At 45.9% G+C, this 16,130-nt stretch overlaps 1 protein-coding gene across 3 annotated transcripts in view; it reads right to left on the reverse strand.

Annotated features, from left to right (window-relative positions):
* Positions 1-16,130, reverse strand: part of LOC126284033 (toll-like receptor 2) — a 111,580-nt gene that overhangs the window by 13,425 nt on the left and 82,025 nt on the right. For all 3 annotated transcript variants that reach the window (XM_049982592.1, XM_049982601.1, XM_049982610.1), the window contains 3 exons: positions 14,926-15,113; positions 11,055-11,267; positions 5,337-5,444 (listed from right to left, as the gene is read on the reverse strand). In XM_049982592.1, coding sequence (XP_049838549.1) covers positions 5,337-5,444; positions 11,055-11,267; positions 14,926-15,113 — 509 coding nt within the window. The remainder of the gene's footprint in view (positions 1-5,336; positions 5,445-11,054; positions 11,268-14,925; positions 15,114-16,130) is intronic.

A 16,130-nucleotide genomic window follows, 5' to 3' on the forward strand; every position in this document is an offset into this window, starting at 1 on the left:
CGTTGATAAAGGATTTAAGAGACCCGCCATGGTTTAATAATGAAATTCGGAAGATTCTGAGGAAGCTGAGGCGGTTGCACTCACGGTTCGAAACAGAACGCACGAATGACGGCAACCAAAGAAAAAATCTATGCGCGAAGCACGCAACAACTACCATCGCAATTCTGTTGCAAAAGATCTGACAGAAAACAGGTGAAAATTGTGGAACTACGTAAAATAACTGAGCTGGTCTAAGTCTTTCATTCACTCCGTTGTTGACCAGTCTGGTGCGGCAGATCAAGATAGCAAAACGAAAGCAGAAGTTTTAAATTTCACCTTCAAGAAATCGTTCACACACAAGAATCGTACAGACATACCGACAGTTGACCATCGGACAGCATCCCATAAGAACGACATAGTAAAAAGCGTTCTTGGCGTAGAAAACGACTGAATGATTTGAAAGCAAATAAGAAATCAGTTCCGGAAGGAACCCCATTTCGGTTCTGTAAAGAGCACTCTACGGCACTGGCCCCTTGTATGTTTTGTACTGTTTGTTAAGCGGGAACCTTGAAATGACGGAGAGGCTCCGTCTGCACCGCAGCCGCAGTGGTCCGCAACCCCACGACGGCTACCGCAGTCCACTTCACGCCTCCGCCGCCCCATACCGAACCCAAGTCTATTGTGCGGTTCGGACCCGGTGGACCCCCCAGGGAACGCCTCACACCAGACGAGTGTAACCCCTATGATTGTGTGGTAGAGTAATGGTGGTGTACGCGTTCGTGGAGAACTTGTTTGCGCAGCAGTCGCCAACATAGTATACCCGAGGCGGAATAATGGGACCCAACCCGCATTCGTCGAGATGGAAAACCGCCTAAAAACTATCCACAGACTGACCGGTTCACCGGACCTCGACACAAATTCGCCGGGCGGATTCGTGCCGGGGACCATGCGCTCCTTCCCGTCCGGAAAACTGTGCGTTAGGCCGTAAGCCAACGGGGCGGGCAATGGCCCCTTACCAATGTTGTATTTATTGTGAATATCTCATCTCACCACCACGTCCCAAGCAACTGGAAAAAACCACAGTTGACTCGTGTATAGAAGAAGGTTTAAAGAACGGTTCCGCAATGTTACAGATCTAAATCGCTAAGTTCGATTTGTTGCGGAGGTCTTGAACATATTCTCAGTTGGAGTGTAATAAACTTCCTTGAAACTGAGAAGCTTATGTCCATGAATCCACTTGGAGGTAGACAGCATCGCTTGTGCGAAACTCAGCTTGCCCTTTTCTCACATGATATACTGCGAACGATGGTTGATGGGCAACAGGCAGAACCCCTGTTCCAAGGATTCCGGAAAACGTTTGACACAGAGCGCCACTTTTCGGTTTCAAATAAGGTACGAGCATATGGATTAGGCTCACATATACACTACTGGCCATTAAAATTGCTACACCACGAAGAAATGCAGATGATAAACGGGTATTCATTGGAGAAATATAGTATACCTAAACTGACAGGTGATTACATTTTCACGCAATTTGGGTGATTAGACCCTGAGATATCGGTCCCCAGAACAATCACCTCTGGTCGTAATAACGGCCTTAATACGCCTGGGCATTGAGTCACACAGAGCTTGCTTGGTTGGCGTGTACAGGTACAACTGCCCATGGAGCTTCAACACGATACCACAGTTCCTCAGGAGTAGTGACTGGCGTATTGTGACGAGCCAGTTGATCGGCCATCATTGACTAGACGTTTTCAGTTGGTGAGAAACCTGGAGATTGTGCTGGCCAGGGCAGCACTCAAACATTTCCTGTATCCAGAAAGGCCCGTACAGGACCTGCAACATACGGTCGTGCATTATTCTGCTGAAATGTAGGGTTTCGCAGGGATCGAATGAAGGGTAGAGCCACGGGTCGTAACACTTCTGAAATGTAACGTCCACTGTTCAAAGTGCCGTCAATGCGAAGAAGAGGTGACCGAGAAGTGTAACCAATGGCATCCCATACCATCACGCCGGGTGATACTCCAGTATAGCGATGACGAATATACGCTTCCAATGTGTGTTCATCGCGATGTCGCCAAACACGGATGTGTCCATCATGATGCTGTAAACAGAACGATAAACCGCAGTCGTGATAGGCTACAATCCGGCCTTTATCAAAGTCGGAAACGTGACGGTACGCATTTCTCCTCCTTACACGAGGCATCACAACAACGTTTCACCAGGCAACGCCGGTCAACTGCTGTTTCTGTATGAGAAATCGGTTGGAAACTTTCCTCATGTCAGCACGTTGTAGGTGTGGCCACCGGCGCCAACCTTGTGTGAATGCTCTGAAAAGCTAATAATTTGCATATCACAGCATCTTCTTCCTGTCGGTTAAATTTCGCGTCTGTAGCACGTCATCTTCGTGGTGTAGCAGTTTTAACAGCCAGTAGAGTATTTGGGTTGCGCGAAGACTTCTTAGGTCACAGAACCCAGTATGTTGTCCTCGATCGCGAGGTTTCATTCAGTGACACGGGTGATAGGATCACTGTTCTTCTCTGCACATATAAATGATTTTGCGGTGAGGGTGGGCGGCAATCTGCGGTTGATTTCTGATGAATCTGTGATATACCGTAAGAAGTTGAGTGAATGTAGGACGATACAAGACGACGTAGACACAATTTCTAGTTGGTGTGATGGATGACAACTAGCTCAAAACGTGGAAAAATTTAAGTTCATGCGGATGAATAGAAAGAACAAATCTGTATTTTTCGGATACAGTGAGAGTAGTGTCGTGCCTGACAGAGTTATGACGTTTAAGTATCTAAGCCTCACGTTGCAATGCGGTGTGAAATGGAACGATTGTGTGAGAACTATGATAGGGTAGGTGGATGGTCGCCTACGTTTTATTGCGAAAACGTTAGGAAAATGTGATTCACCTGTAAAGGAGACCGCATATAGGACGCTAGTGAGCCAATTCCTCAGTACTGCTAGGGTGTTTGGCATCCGTAACAGGTCGGACTAAAGGAAGACATCGAAACTATTCAGAGTTGGGCTGCTAGGTTTGTTAGCGGTAGGTAACACGTAAGTGTTACGGAGATGCTTCGAGAACTAAAATGGAAATACCTGGAGGGAATGCGACATTTTCTTCGAGGATCCCTGTAGAGAATATTTAGGGAACCGGCATTCCAAGCTGACTGCGAAACGATTCTACTGCTGCCAACATAAACTGCGCATAAAAACCACTAACATAAGACACGAGAAATTAGGGGTTATAAGGAGGCATAAAGACAATTATTTTTCCCTCGCTTCTTGTGAGTAGAACAGGAAAGGAAATGACTAGTAGCTGTACAGGGTACTTTGCGCCATGCAACATACAGTGGCTTGCGAAGCCAAAACTTTATCAGCACTTGCTGTACAGCTTGTTAATCGACCTTTGGGTCGTAATATAGATCGATTCTACGTTTCATGGACTCCTCAAGTTCTCGGTAGATTTCCGTAGGTATATCGGTCAAATGTGTAGTCACAGGCCACGAAGTTCCCGTAAATTACGGGCCGTTGGTTTTTCGGTCCACATCTGGCGACTCAATAGCGACTCAAATATGTGCTGCTCCTTTCAGAACAGGTTAATTTGATCACACAGGCATCAACGTGAGTTCACTATCGTGCTTCTCAAACATTTGTAGTAGCACGATTCTGGCACTGTGACACTGGGAGTTACCCTACTGGAAAATGTCACTGCCTCGGTGAAGATAAGTATGAGAGAATGCTGGTGGTTCGCAGTAATGTTCACCTAGCCCACATCTGCTATGACTCCTTCAATTACTACTGAAAATACCACGGAGGCCTTGGAAATATTCCCTATACTTTATAGCTTCCAACTAAAACCATCTCCCCTCTTACCCTTTGGCAAGTTTCCGTGGCCCGGTGAATGTCCCCAGCTGCCGTTCGCTTTCGTGGCGGCTCATCTGGACACGACGAAGGACCTGATTTAACAAGAAACATGATTCAACCGACCGCGCGACCCACTGTAATTGTAATTGACGGTTTCGTTCAGTGAACATTGTAAGACACACGGGTGCCTGCGGCCGCGTTGTGCTCTGTTGACAGATGTGCACAGAGGGCAGGTAGCATATCCTACCTTAAAGAGCAGGGCTAGCCTCCGACTTTCAAGGTCACTGAAGAGTCATAGACGTTCTGCACCTTGTCTCCTGCTGGTGGTTTCATTGTCTTTTAGTCACTTCCTGTAGACGCTCACGACAATTCCAAGACCAACAGCAGACTAGCTCGTTCCCAGGAGCAGGGTCATAACAATCAGGCCTTTATCAAAGTCGCTGATGTCAACAGGTTTCCGCAATTGTATCGTCCATAGGAAGAGTCCCCTTTAGTCTCTGCTCCTCATATATACTTCTATTACTGCGTCACATGCTCGCAAAGCCTCCACACACCATTTCATTTCATGATGGGCAGTAGTCACAATATTTCGACTGATTGGTGTAGATTTCCAACAGAAAATCGGTTAATCGATGTTTAAGAAACTTATGGAACTAATAAAACGTCATGAAACGGTTACTCACTAACACACACTGACAGACAGGTACTTTCTAATATGAATAATCTCTCTCATCGTTTGTCATAGGGTGGTATTCATGGACGGATTATACCAGTTTCGTTCTACTTCTCTCACATAATCTTAGTCTCAAAGTTTACCTTTTGCGAGGGATGATGCATTGACCACCGCGGCCGGCTGCATTAAAGTTTATTAAGATCCATAATTAATAGTGAAAATATTCTGTTTGAATATGTCGGTGTAGTACGTCACGTCGTGAGTCATGTATTTTACGAGGCTTTAATAAATACATTTTTTTTAATAGTGCTGGAGGTGTGGAATAATTTCTTTCCCCTCTCTACACTTCCTGATGCCAATCTTATTTCCATGTGCGTCAGTGAAATCAGCCCCAAGTAAGTATATTTACAAGCTTCGACAGACATCTCAAATGTCATAGCTATCCATACGCCAGTACGAGTTTTTGTGAACAGCTTTGATAATCAACTTCAAGTTTCTCAACAGTATCTGACGTCTTGCAGCCTTCTCAAAGGAACTCTTTCGGCATCCAGCTTAATTGATTTAGGCCTATCTTAAATCTTATTTGCCCTTAACGGATCTGAACTTCGATCCTCCCGATGAGATGATTTCTGCCTTAACCACTAGGCCTCTTCGCTCCGTCACTGGTACCTCTTTGTGTCGCAAATTAAAAGGATTCTTAAACTACGGCGTGTTCTTCTAGAACGATACTGATGTGAACATAGAAAACACAGGTAAACTGCTGCCCCAAACAGTTTAGCAGAGCACTGAGTTTAACTACCATACTCACCTGTAACAGACGAAGGCGTCGTACTTGTAGCTGGCTGGATTGCGCCTCTCGGCAGCCATTCTCTCGCGTCGCATTTTCATCAGGTGGATAACGTACGTTATTTCATATCTGTAAGAACAGAAACCTTAAAGTAGTAAAGGAGTTTTGCTATTTGGGGAGCAAAATAACTGATGATAGTCGAAGTAGAGTAGATATAAAATGTAGACTGGCAATGGCAAGAATAGCGTTTCTGAAGAAGAGAAATTTGTTAACATCGAGTATAAATTTAAGTGTCAGGAAGTCGTTTCTGAAAGTATTTGTATGGAGTGTAGCCATGTATGGAAGTGAAACATGGATGAAAAATAGTTCGGACAGGAGGTGAATAGAAGCTTTTGAAATGTGGTGCTACAGAAGAATGCTGAAGATTAGATGGGTAGATCACATAACTAATGAGGAGGTATTGAATAGAACTGGGGAGACGAGGAGTTTGTGGCACAACTTGACGAGAAGAAGGGACCGGTTCGTAGGACATTTTCTGAGACATCAAGGGATCACAAATTTAGCATTGGAGGGCAGCGTAGAGGGTAAAAATCGTAGAGGAAGACCAAGATATGAATACACTAAGCAGATTCAGAAGGATGTAGGTTGCAGTAGGTAGTGACAGATGAAGAAGCTTGCACAGGATAGGGTAGAATGGAGAGCTGCATAAAACCAGCCTCAGGACTGAAGACCACAACAACAACAAGAACAGAAACATTGGTTGTACATTACGGAGAGTGTTGTACCTCGAGACAGCGATGTACTAAAGAACAGGTACCATCGGCAGAATGAAATTACAGTGAAATTAAAATCCCTAACTGGGTACAGGCGTTGATATAAGTCAACGGGGGCAGTTGAAAGTGTGTTCCCAGACCGGGGCTTGCTTACATGGAAGACTCTATATCCAGCTGAGGCCCCTAGGGCACTGAGAATAGTGCGACTGCAGGAACTAGCTCGCGCACGCCTCCCGGTAGACCCATATTCTCACCATATATGTCCACACACTGCATTCGTAGTGACCCTGCCAACACACTCATTACTCGTGGAAGACATTCTTACCACGTCCCATAAGAGTTCGGGTAATATGTGTGCGTCCGCACGGAGGAAGAAGGTCATGGCCGGTATTGCCAGAAATATATACTTATATGGATATGTGTCTGTTCTTTCGGACATGTCCGAAAGAAAGGATACCATCTTCATATATCTAAGGCTCACTGGCCATTTGACCATCTTCTTCTGTGCGGATGCACAAACAGTGCCTGAACTCTTTTGGGAATCGACGAAAAGCCGCGAGTAATGAGTAAATGGGCAGTGGCACTATGAATATAGTGCGGGATAATAAGTTGGAAATGTGCGTCTCACAGGAGGCGTGCCAGAGATAAGTCCCGGCACTCACACTATTCTCCATGTCCTTAGTGGCTTACCAGGATGGAGCGTCTGCCATTAAATAAGGACATCTCGGGTTCCAGTCACGGTCGGGGCACACGTTTTCAAATGTCCCCGTTGACTTGTATCAACGCCTGTATGCAGCTAGTGGTATTCATTTCTTTGTAATTCATATATTCTGTTATTTCATTTTTAATTATTCCACTTTTTATGTGCTGCAGTCTTCTTCTGGAATTACAAAATGTATTCTGGAAAATTAAGGTTTTTCCAAATATGAAAACATGTTGGAAAGTGCAGCTAGGTCATGTCACGTACCTAGGAACAAATATTCTATTGAAATTTAAAAGCATTACAATCGAGAAAAGCTTGTCAATAATATATTTAGTCATGTATCCATTACATTATTACTCTACTGCACACCAATACTGAGTAAGTGAAATGGAATTAAGCGGAACTATTATCGAAATCTAGTTAGATGTTCAGTAAATTCTGAAATTTAAGAAACTCGAAAGCAACACAGATATCCTTTTTGAAGTCAGGTAAAATTCTTCAGACTTCAAGGAAACTTAATTCAAACTGTTGCACCAGCAACACTTTCGCTACTATGGGTGCCTACAGAAACGGCAGGGCACATACTTCTGCAGGGGACTGCCAACGACTTGTTGAGTCCATGCCACGTGGAGTTACTGCAGAACGCCGGCAAAAAAGAGGCTACGATATTAGGACGTATAGCGAGACTTTCATCACCTCCGTGCATTCCCAAAATCAGTACAGGATGAGGTACTTTTAACCGACGGCAGCCTCCTCTGACATAGGATCAAAAATTCGAAAAGATTTACCTGTAACTACATAAATTTAACATGTGAACACTGTGAACAGTTAGGAGAGAGAATACTGACCCATACTAAATAAGCTTTAGCAACAGAACCGGGGGGGGGGGGGGGGGAGGAGGGGGGGGGGAGGCAGGCTTCGTTGAGCCGTACCACACGGCAATTGGTGGACCTTCCAAGAACAAGTATTTTTAGTTGGCCAGTACCTCACACTCATGTGCTTATGGCTGAAAATATAGTTCTAGTGCCAGCTTTCTGTGTGGTCAAGTGGCTAGCTGTTGACTCCTGGACCACAGAACTGGCAGCTTCCTTTTTGACCCAGAGTATTCCAGACCCCATGCATCCTCCCGCAGTTGGAATGACGGACTTTTCTGTACTTTACGCGTGGCTCAAGACGAAGAGTTAGTCCGTTATAAATTAAACCAGTCTTGACGGACGGTCGCAGCTACATTTGACACATTATTGATCTTTTCTGAGTGATTGTAAGCAAGATGTGTTTCCAATTCACCATTCTTCTGAGCGTAGAGGACTGTCATTAAGAGATTCGTTTCATTGTGACAGGGTAATTCGCGGGGGAATTTTTGTGTAAGTCGTAATATTATTGGTACGACAATTACGGGTCTAGAAATGGTTTCGTCCTCTTCGCAAAGTCCAGAAACTGTCACCTGGTTACATATTCCTTAATTTCTTATCGACTCCTCCTGTTTCTAGCCTTTCGCGAGCGCCACTGCACTCGCCACGGCACGTGGTGTTATAGAGAGAGTTCGTAACGCGATGTGTTGTAACAGTACACTCCGTCTTGCCTATGTAGGTCTTGCCACATTGGTAGGATATATGACAGCCTCCGGATTTCCGCTGTCCGATGTCGTCTACGATACTAACAACCGGAGCCCTGTTTTAGGTGGTGGGCAGAGAACTGCCTTCGCTTGGTGTTTGAGGAAAATTGGTCGTCTGTCCGGATAATGATCTACAACAGGGAGATCCATCTTTTGTTTCCGCCGGTTGTACCGTGGATGTAGAACGTAGAGATCTCCGAATTTGTCACTCCCTCTTGCCGTTCTTCCAGAACACCACCTCCAGATGATCAAATTCTCGGGTAAGAGCTACATTCCCCAAGAGGATGCGAGCTGTAGGTATCAGTGATTTCATCACGCGTTTCTTCTGCGTTGTGTGGTGCCAGCTGTTCGCATGTAAAGCCATCATCATACGGGTCTTGTCTGACGTCACGAAGCACACCCGACGTGGTATCCGTCGAGGTTTCTGCACACTCTGAGACGACCAGCTACACCTCACGGAACGCAACGTGCTCCACATCGAGTTCTGCGTGTCCACCACCGGTAGCTGATTGCTGCCGGCAAGGTAGCTCAGCGTGTTCGGTCAGAGGGTTTAGCTACCTTCTGTAATGAAAAAACTGAGTGAACGAACAACCTGAATTGATGTCATCGGACGTCCGCCGCGAACAAATACAACGAACAATATAAAGAACAACAAAAAATATGGTCAGCGTGACAGAATGTAAATCCCGAGGGCCGGGGTTTCATTCCCGGGTGGGTCAGAGATTTTATCCGCTCTGGGACTGGGTGTTGTGTTGTCCTAATCATCATCATTTCATCCCCACCGACGGGCAAGTCGCAAAACTGGTGTGCAATCGAACGACTTGCAGCCGGCGAACGGTCTACCCGACGGGAGGCCCTAGTCACACGGCATTTATTTTTATCGAGTTCTGCGACCGCAGTGCTCTCCAGCAGTAGGTGATATGGGATCCTAATCACGCAGTTTGTTCACGAAAATGAACGCACAGAAAATGATGGCCTTAGCTCTGTTAGGGCCGTCGAGGAAGAGCGGAAAACTGTCGAGGATTCGTCAATGATTTGAAAAGCAAATTGCTGGTAGAGGAACACTAAACACGTTGAACAACGATGTGAAATACTTACAAGTAGAATGTATTCGTTAGTAGAATTGACTGTCCATCACGTTTTCGATTTTAAATTAAATATAGTTAAAGTATAAATTCTAATATCAATTTTTGAAAATTGCTATCTATCTACAAGGCTATCAACTACGCTACCGCTTCTACATGAGAGCAGCAGCTAAGTTATATTGCATACAGGGTGAAGAAGGCTGTAAATATAAATCTCATTATTTGATATTTAACCTAAAATTCGTACCAAAAACGACATGCTGTTGATAAATCATTGTCGCGTTGTACCGTAGCATTGGGGGTTGGTCTGGGGGAAGAGAGCAAACAGCGAGGTCATCTGTCTCAACGGATTAGGGAAGGATGAGGAAGGAAGTCGGCCGTGCCCTTTCAAAGGAACCACCCCGGCATTTGCCTCAAGCGATTTAGGGAAATCACGGAAAACCTAAATCAGGATGCCCGGACGCGGTATTGAACCGGTGTCCTCCCGAATGCGAGACCAGTGTGCTAACAACATGCTGTTTTGGGGTGGCATTATGTGGGCCCTCGTACGCCGCTGGTGGTCATGGAGGATACCGTAACGGCTTTATAATACATGAATACCATTCTCTGACCGATAGTGCAATCATATCGACAGGATACTGGCGTGGCATTCGTCTTCATGGACAACAATTCGCGCTCTCATCGTACATATCTTGTAAATGACTTCCTTCAGGATAACTACATCGCTCCAATAGAGTGGCCAGTATGTTCTCCAGACATGAACCCTATCGAGCATGTCTGGGATATATTGCAAAGGGCTGTTTATGGACGACGTGACCCAACAAATACTGTGAGGGATCTACGCCGAATCGCTGTTGATAACTACATCGCTCCAATAGAGTGGCCAGTATGTTCTCCAGACATGAACCCTATCGAGCATGTCTGGGATATATTGCAAAGTGCTGTTTATGGACGCCGTGACCCAACAAATACTGTGAGGGATCTACGCCGAATCGCTGTTGATAACTACATCGCTCCAATAGAGTGGCCAGTATGTTCTCCAGACATGAACCCTATCGAGCATGTCTGGGATATATTGCAAAGTGCTGTTTAAGGACGCCGTGACCCAACAAATACTGTGAGGGATCTACGCCGAATCGCTGTTGAGGAGTGGGACAATCTGGACCAACAGGGCCTCGATGGACTTGTGGATGGTATGCCACGACATATACGGCCATGCATCAATGCTAGAGGAGTTGCTACCTCTGAAAGTCTCGCTATATGTTGGCACAATATGCAATGTGCGGTTTTCATGAGGAATAAAAAGAGCGAAAATGATGGTTTTCATGAAGAATAAGAAAAGGGCGAAAATGATGTTTATGTTGATCTCTGTTCCACTTTTCTGTACAGGTTCCGGAATTCTGGGAACCGAGGTGATGTAAAACTTTTTTCCATGTGTGTATTATGTTCGTAGGATAGTGACGTTCAGCCGTTCATCCTTGAACTGCTGCGTCAAGAAGCACGCCGGGAGAAGCTCAAGAACCGCCCGTAATGGGCAGATCCAAAGGTCGGGCCGAGACTCACCTGCGGAAGTGGCAGAAGGCGCCGATGCCGCCGAGGAGCGCCAGCACGGTGACGGCGAGCAGCAGGTAGAGGGCGACGTTCCGTGGCGAGCCCGGGCAGCTGGAGCTGTCCTCCAGCGCCGACTCCAGCAGCAGGGCGTGGCCCGCATGTTCCTGAGGGCCGGTGCACAACGGCTGCGTCGGCCGCTCCACTCGGGGTCCATCTAGCGAGTCACTGATCGAGGGTGTCAACATCAAGACTCAACACAGCAAGCACTAGGAGCGCAATTGCTTTGCTGCAGTACACCAGTCATCCTTCCATAAGATTCGATAGCATTTCAAGTTCCGTCAACACAGCCCATTTTTACGGCAGTTTATGTACTACTTCATATAATGTCGGGATTGCAGCTGGCTGACGCAAGTATTTTACCATGATATTTCGGCTGACAGCCATTCAGCCATTTGCAGGAGAGTGTTGACACCGGTGTTTGATAGAGCATATCGCTAACTTTATGACAGAAACTGGTACGGAGAAGAAACCGCGTAGGATGCCGCTGTACGAAACCCCCCGAGTTTAGCGTCATTTCCGAACATCGCTCCATCTAGTCCTAGGGTGTGCAGTAACGAACGCAATTGTCATTCTACATGCACACTTGTCGAAATGTACGCCAGTGCTAATAATATTCAGATGTCCAATGAATGGAATTAATTCAAGCAAGCTGTATTTCGTCAGAAACTTTTTTTAATTAATTCAATCTACTAGAATATCCTCTTTACAATGGACGTGGAGACGAGCGACAGTCTGTCGTTTCTGAATGCCTGGACAGTCTGACGGGGGATGGTTCACTGGGGCATTCTGTGAACCGTAAGCTTACGCAACCATGTAGGCCCGTATTTGCAGGCATCGAGCTGCCACAAACGTGCGCGATCTATGGGCGTCTTTCTAATTTTGGTGCATTGGGCACATGTTGTTTCCGATAGAGTCAGCATTGCAAAATCAAATGGTTCAAATGGCTCTAAGCCCTACGGGACTTAACATCTTAACATCAGTCCCCTAGACTATAGAACTACTTAAACCTAACTAAGCTAAGGACATCACACACATCCATTCGAACCTGTGACCGCAGGAGCAGTGCGGTTCCGAACTAAAGCGCCTAGAACCGCATGGACACAAGGACCGGCTAGACAGCATTGGAAAGGAGCTGGAACACCTATGACCTCAGTACAAAGACAACGGATATTCTCCACATCAGATGTGACCACTTACAGGGCCAAGAGGAGAAGATCTGTTCAAGTCTAAGTGTACACCCCCCCCCCCCCCCTCCCGTTTCTCCCATTTCTCACCAATATGTTAAACTAAACTTTCATTACCTACAAAGAACGATGCGCTTCTTGATTCGGTAAGGGCTGATACGCGATGTCGGAAGGCTGGAGTCTATCGAAGGTCATGCCATTGTCGTAACACTTACATTTTTGAGCTCAGACTCAAGTGAAAGTTGCGTTGTACATGATATGTCATCCGCCTTCGCAGACCGGTGTCCATAGAGCACTCAATGGATTATTCTACAACTAATGTGTTGGTCATGACGGCATCCTTCTGGGGCTCAGTCATTAAACGATATGTGAAAATATGTTGGGTAGAATCAATGTTGACGACGGCTTTATACTCTATAAGGCGTGGAGTCCGGTGATTAGTTCAATATCTTCAGAAAGGTAACATTTTATGCCTAAAGACATGTCTATTTACAGTTAATTTAACTAATTTCACATTTTCATTTTATCTCTACGCTTACGCATTCGGACAGAGAAAGTGTATGTAGTATCAACGTAAAGCAAGTACCTACCGACATTAGACTGAACAATATTCGAACAGGGGGCTAAACTAGATAGAGGGAGTTCACCTATGCGCATGTGTCTCCGCGAAACTTTTTGGTACAGACAAAGAGATGCGTACTGGCAGTCTCCTGTGTGAACAGTTCACCTTAAGCAGGCTGGATGAATGTCAACCGAAGGACCGTGGTAAGATGTCACGTCCCCCTGCTGCAATCCCGAAACTTTATGGAGCCACCGCGCCGGAAAACCTTCAAGATCCACAATTTATAAATTTGTCTATCGTGTGGTTTGCATCGAGAGCTACTGAATCAAGAGAATATCTATACGTATACAAAGATTATTAAACCACTAATTATTAATCTACTACATATAACATTTCAACACAACTATCCAGCATAAAAGAATACAAATGACAATAGTTACAGGCGGATATCCAAGCCACTTACAGGGAATGGACAAAGTGCAACACATTACAGTGCGTAATACCATTGGTGCCTAACCTTTCAGCTCAGTTGGGCCACATTGAAGGATACGAGTGTTTTTGGACCACAAATAATATACTTAACACTTCAAACAAATTGATGAGAAAAAAAGAAAGAAAGTGTGGAGGACTAAAGAGAGAACAGCATCGTGTGGCGGGAGCTCTGACTGAAAATAGTCTATTAACCATAAATTTACAAAACCGGAATTTCATCGGATTTTCTTTTTCTTTTTGCGGCTCGTGTGATAGATGCCCACTTCTATCTACCGCTTGAGCCTTGTCCCACAGTTACGCAGAGTCAGCCATCAGTAATCGAAGTTGCATGTTAATGGTTAAGGGGTGGCCGCCTGCCCTCCTGCCGCAGCCCGTACCCCCCCCCCCCCCCCCCACCCCCAGGACGGAATTAGTGCACCCCAACTGTCTGCATCGAGTTTAATCCATGCAATATTGCGAAAGTGCGATTTTCCACATACCTAGTGGTATGTGGAAAATCGCCTAAAAACCACATACAGGCTAGCTGGCATATCGGCCCTCGTTGTTAATCCGCCGGGTGGATTAGATCCGGGGCCGGCGGGCCTACCAGAGTTCACGAAGCAGCGCGTTTGCGCTCTCGGGTACCCTGGCGGATTTATTGTGCTTGCTTCTTGGGCTGCAATGATAATTGCTTTGGGCAGCATACGGTCTGCGTGCTATGGTTTGGACACCTTACCTAATAGGATGCAGAAAAACCGTTGCCATGCTAGCCACCTTTGAGTAGTCTCGGTATCGGCGAATACTGGTCATGTACGATTTTTCTGGAGAATCTTACACCACTCTTCCGAAAAACAGTGGCAAGTGAAGGTAATGCTGACGGATGTGGACAGCAATAAGGCGCCATTTTATACACAGTAGAGCACAAAGGCTCAATAATACTGACATCTTCTGACTTTTTTGACCAGATGGAATACTACGGTCTCCCTTGTGCTCACAAAACCAGTCGTGCACGATGTGAGCTGTGCGAACAGGGGCCTTGTCGCCTTCTAACACGTCGTCACCATTGGGGAACAAACATTATGTCATGGGAAGGAATTGATGAGATAAAATGGTCACATAATCCTTGACAGTAATGGCACCTTGCAGAGTATCCATGGAGCCCGTGGAATACCACGATATGGCTGCTCAAATCATGATCGAAACGCCACCGTGTTTCACTCTTGGGAAAGTATTGCTCCAAGGTCCAGGTCATGTTGCTTTTGAATCATGTTAAAAGCACTTGCATCACTGATGTATGGGTTTGCAATTGCAGCTTGGTCTGCATTTCGGAGCTCCTGGACCCATCTTCGTGTTGGGTACTGACAGAATTCGCGAGTGCAAAATTCAGTTTTTCAGTGACTTTTGCAGATTGCTCCTCAACAATATGCAGTGCACTATGCTGTAGAACGTGTCCACATCCTTCCGCAATTAGCGTTTGCTTAAGCTCAATAGGGGACCAAAACTTAGCAACGAGAAACACCACGCCCTCCGCCTGCCCTTTCAAAGGTAACGATACATTGATTCAAGTACGTTCATTAGCACATGAGGTAAGTTTGGTGAGTCTTACTTGTTCTGCTGACGCAGGAGCCATCGTCGCAGCTGCAGAGCCACGGCACTCTCCACAGTGCAAGGGTCACAGCTGAGGCGCATACTCTTCCCCAGGTCCACGAATGCCACTCTGTTCGTGGCACTGTTCCTCTGGAGCCCCAGCGCAGCCCGTGGGTTACCCTCCAGCGACAGGCGGTCCGCGTTGACCTATGCGACACATCAGAACATTTGCTTCAGGTTTTGTTATCATCAGAGGTTGCAGTGAATGTAAGTATATAAGTGTAAGTATACTGATACCAGGAGAAATATTCACTCAAATACCGTGTAACACTGCCTCCAGCAGCGATGATTGTCTGAATACGGAGACAAAGTGACCTCAGAAATTTTTTGTGGTACTCCATACACAGCTGAATACATTGATAACTTGATCCCGTAGCGCTGTCAATCTTCAGAGATACTGATTGCTACGTCCCTCTGTTGCTTTTAAAAAATAATAACAAATAGTATTGGGAGCCTCCGGTGCGCCATCGGTGGTGCCACACAGTCCGTGGGTGTTCATAAAAACCAGGAACTTGTGCGTGCAGCCTTGTTAATAACGCTATTTTCAGACTGGTAGACAGGAATGTCCACAGCATAAAAGTATCGGAGAGTGTGCACCATTTGGTTACCGATAATGTTAGTAATCTGCTAATGTTCACGAGAATCTAGCAGGCCGAGGTGGCCGAACGGTTCTAGGCACTACAGTCTGGAACCGCGTAATCGCTACGGTCGCAGGCTCGAATCTTGCCACAGGCATGGATGTGTGTGATGTCCTTAGGTTAGTTAGGTCCCATAGTGCTCAGAGTCATTTATTTCACGACCTAAATAAATGGGTCGAGGTCATTCGTAGAACACCACAGACACAGAATAACCAAGTGGTTCTGAGCACTAGGGGACTTAACATCTGAGGTCAGCAGTCCAATATAACTTAAAACTACTTAAACCTAACTAACCTAAAGATATCACACTCATCCATTCCCGAGGCAGGATGCAAACCCGGACCGTAGCAGTCGCTCGGTTCCGGAATGAAGCCACACAGGCCGGCCCAGAATAATCACACACTGCTGGTTAAGAAGATGCATCCGACACCTTGCAGCGTTTTAAAAGAGACAAAGTTGCTCTTAGTCAGACTATAATGGTTCAAATGGCTCTGAGCACTATGGAACTTTACATCTATGGTCATCA

Source organism: Schistocerca gregaria, chromosome 1 (assembly GCF_023897955.1).
Source record: "Schistocerca gregaria isolate iqSchGreg1 chromosome 1, iqSchGreg1.2, whole genome shotgun sequence".
In the NCBI taxonomy this organism is placed as follows: Eukaryota; Metazoa; Arthropoda; class Insecta; order Orthoptera; family Acrididae; genus Schistocerca; species Schistocerca gregaria.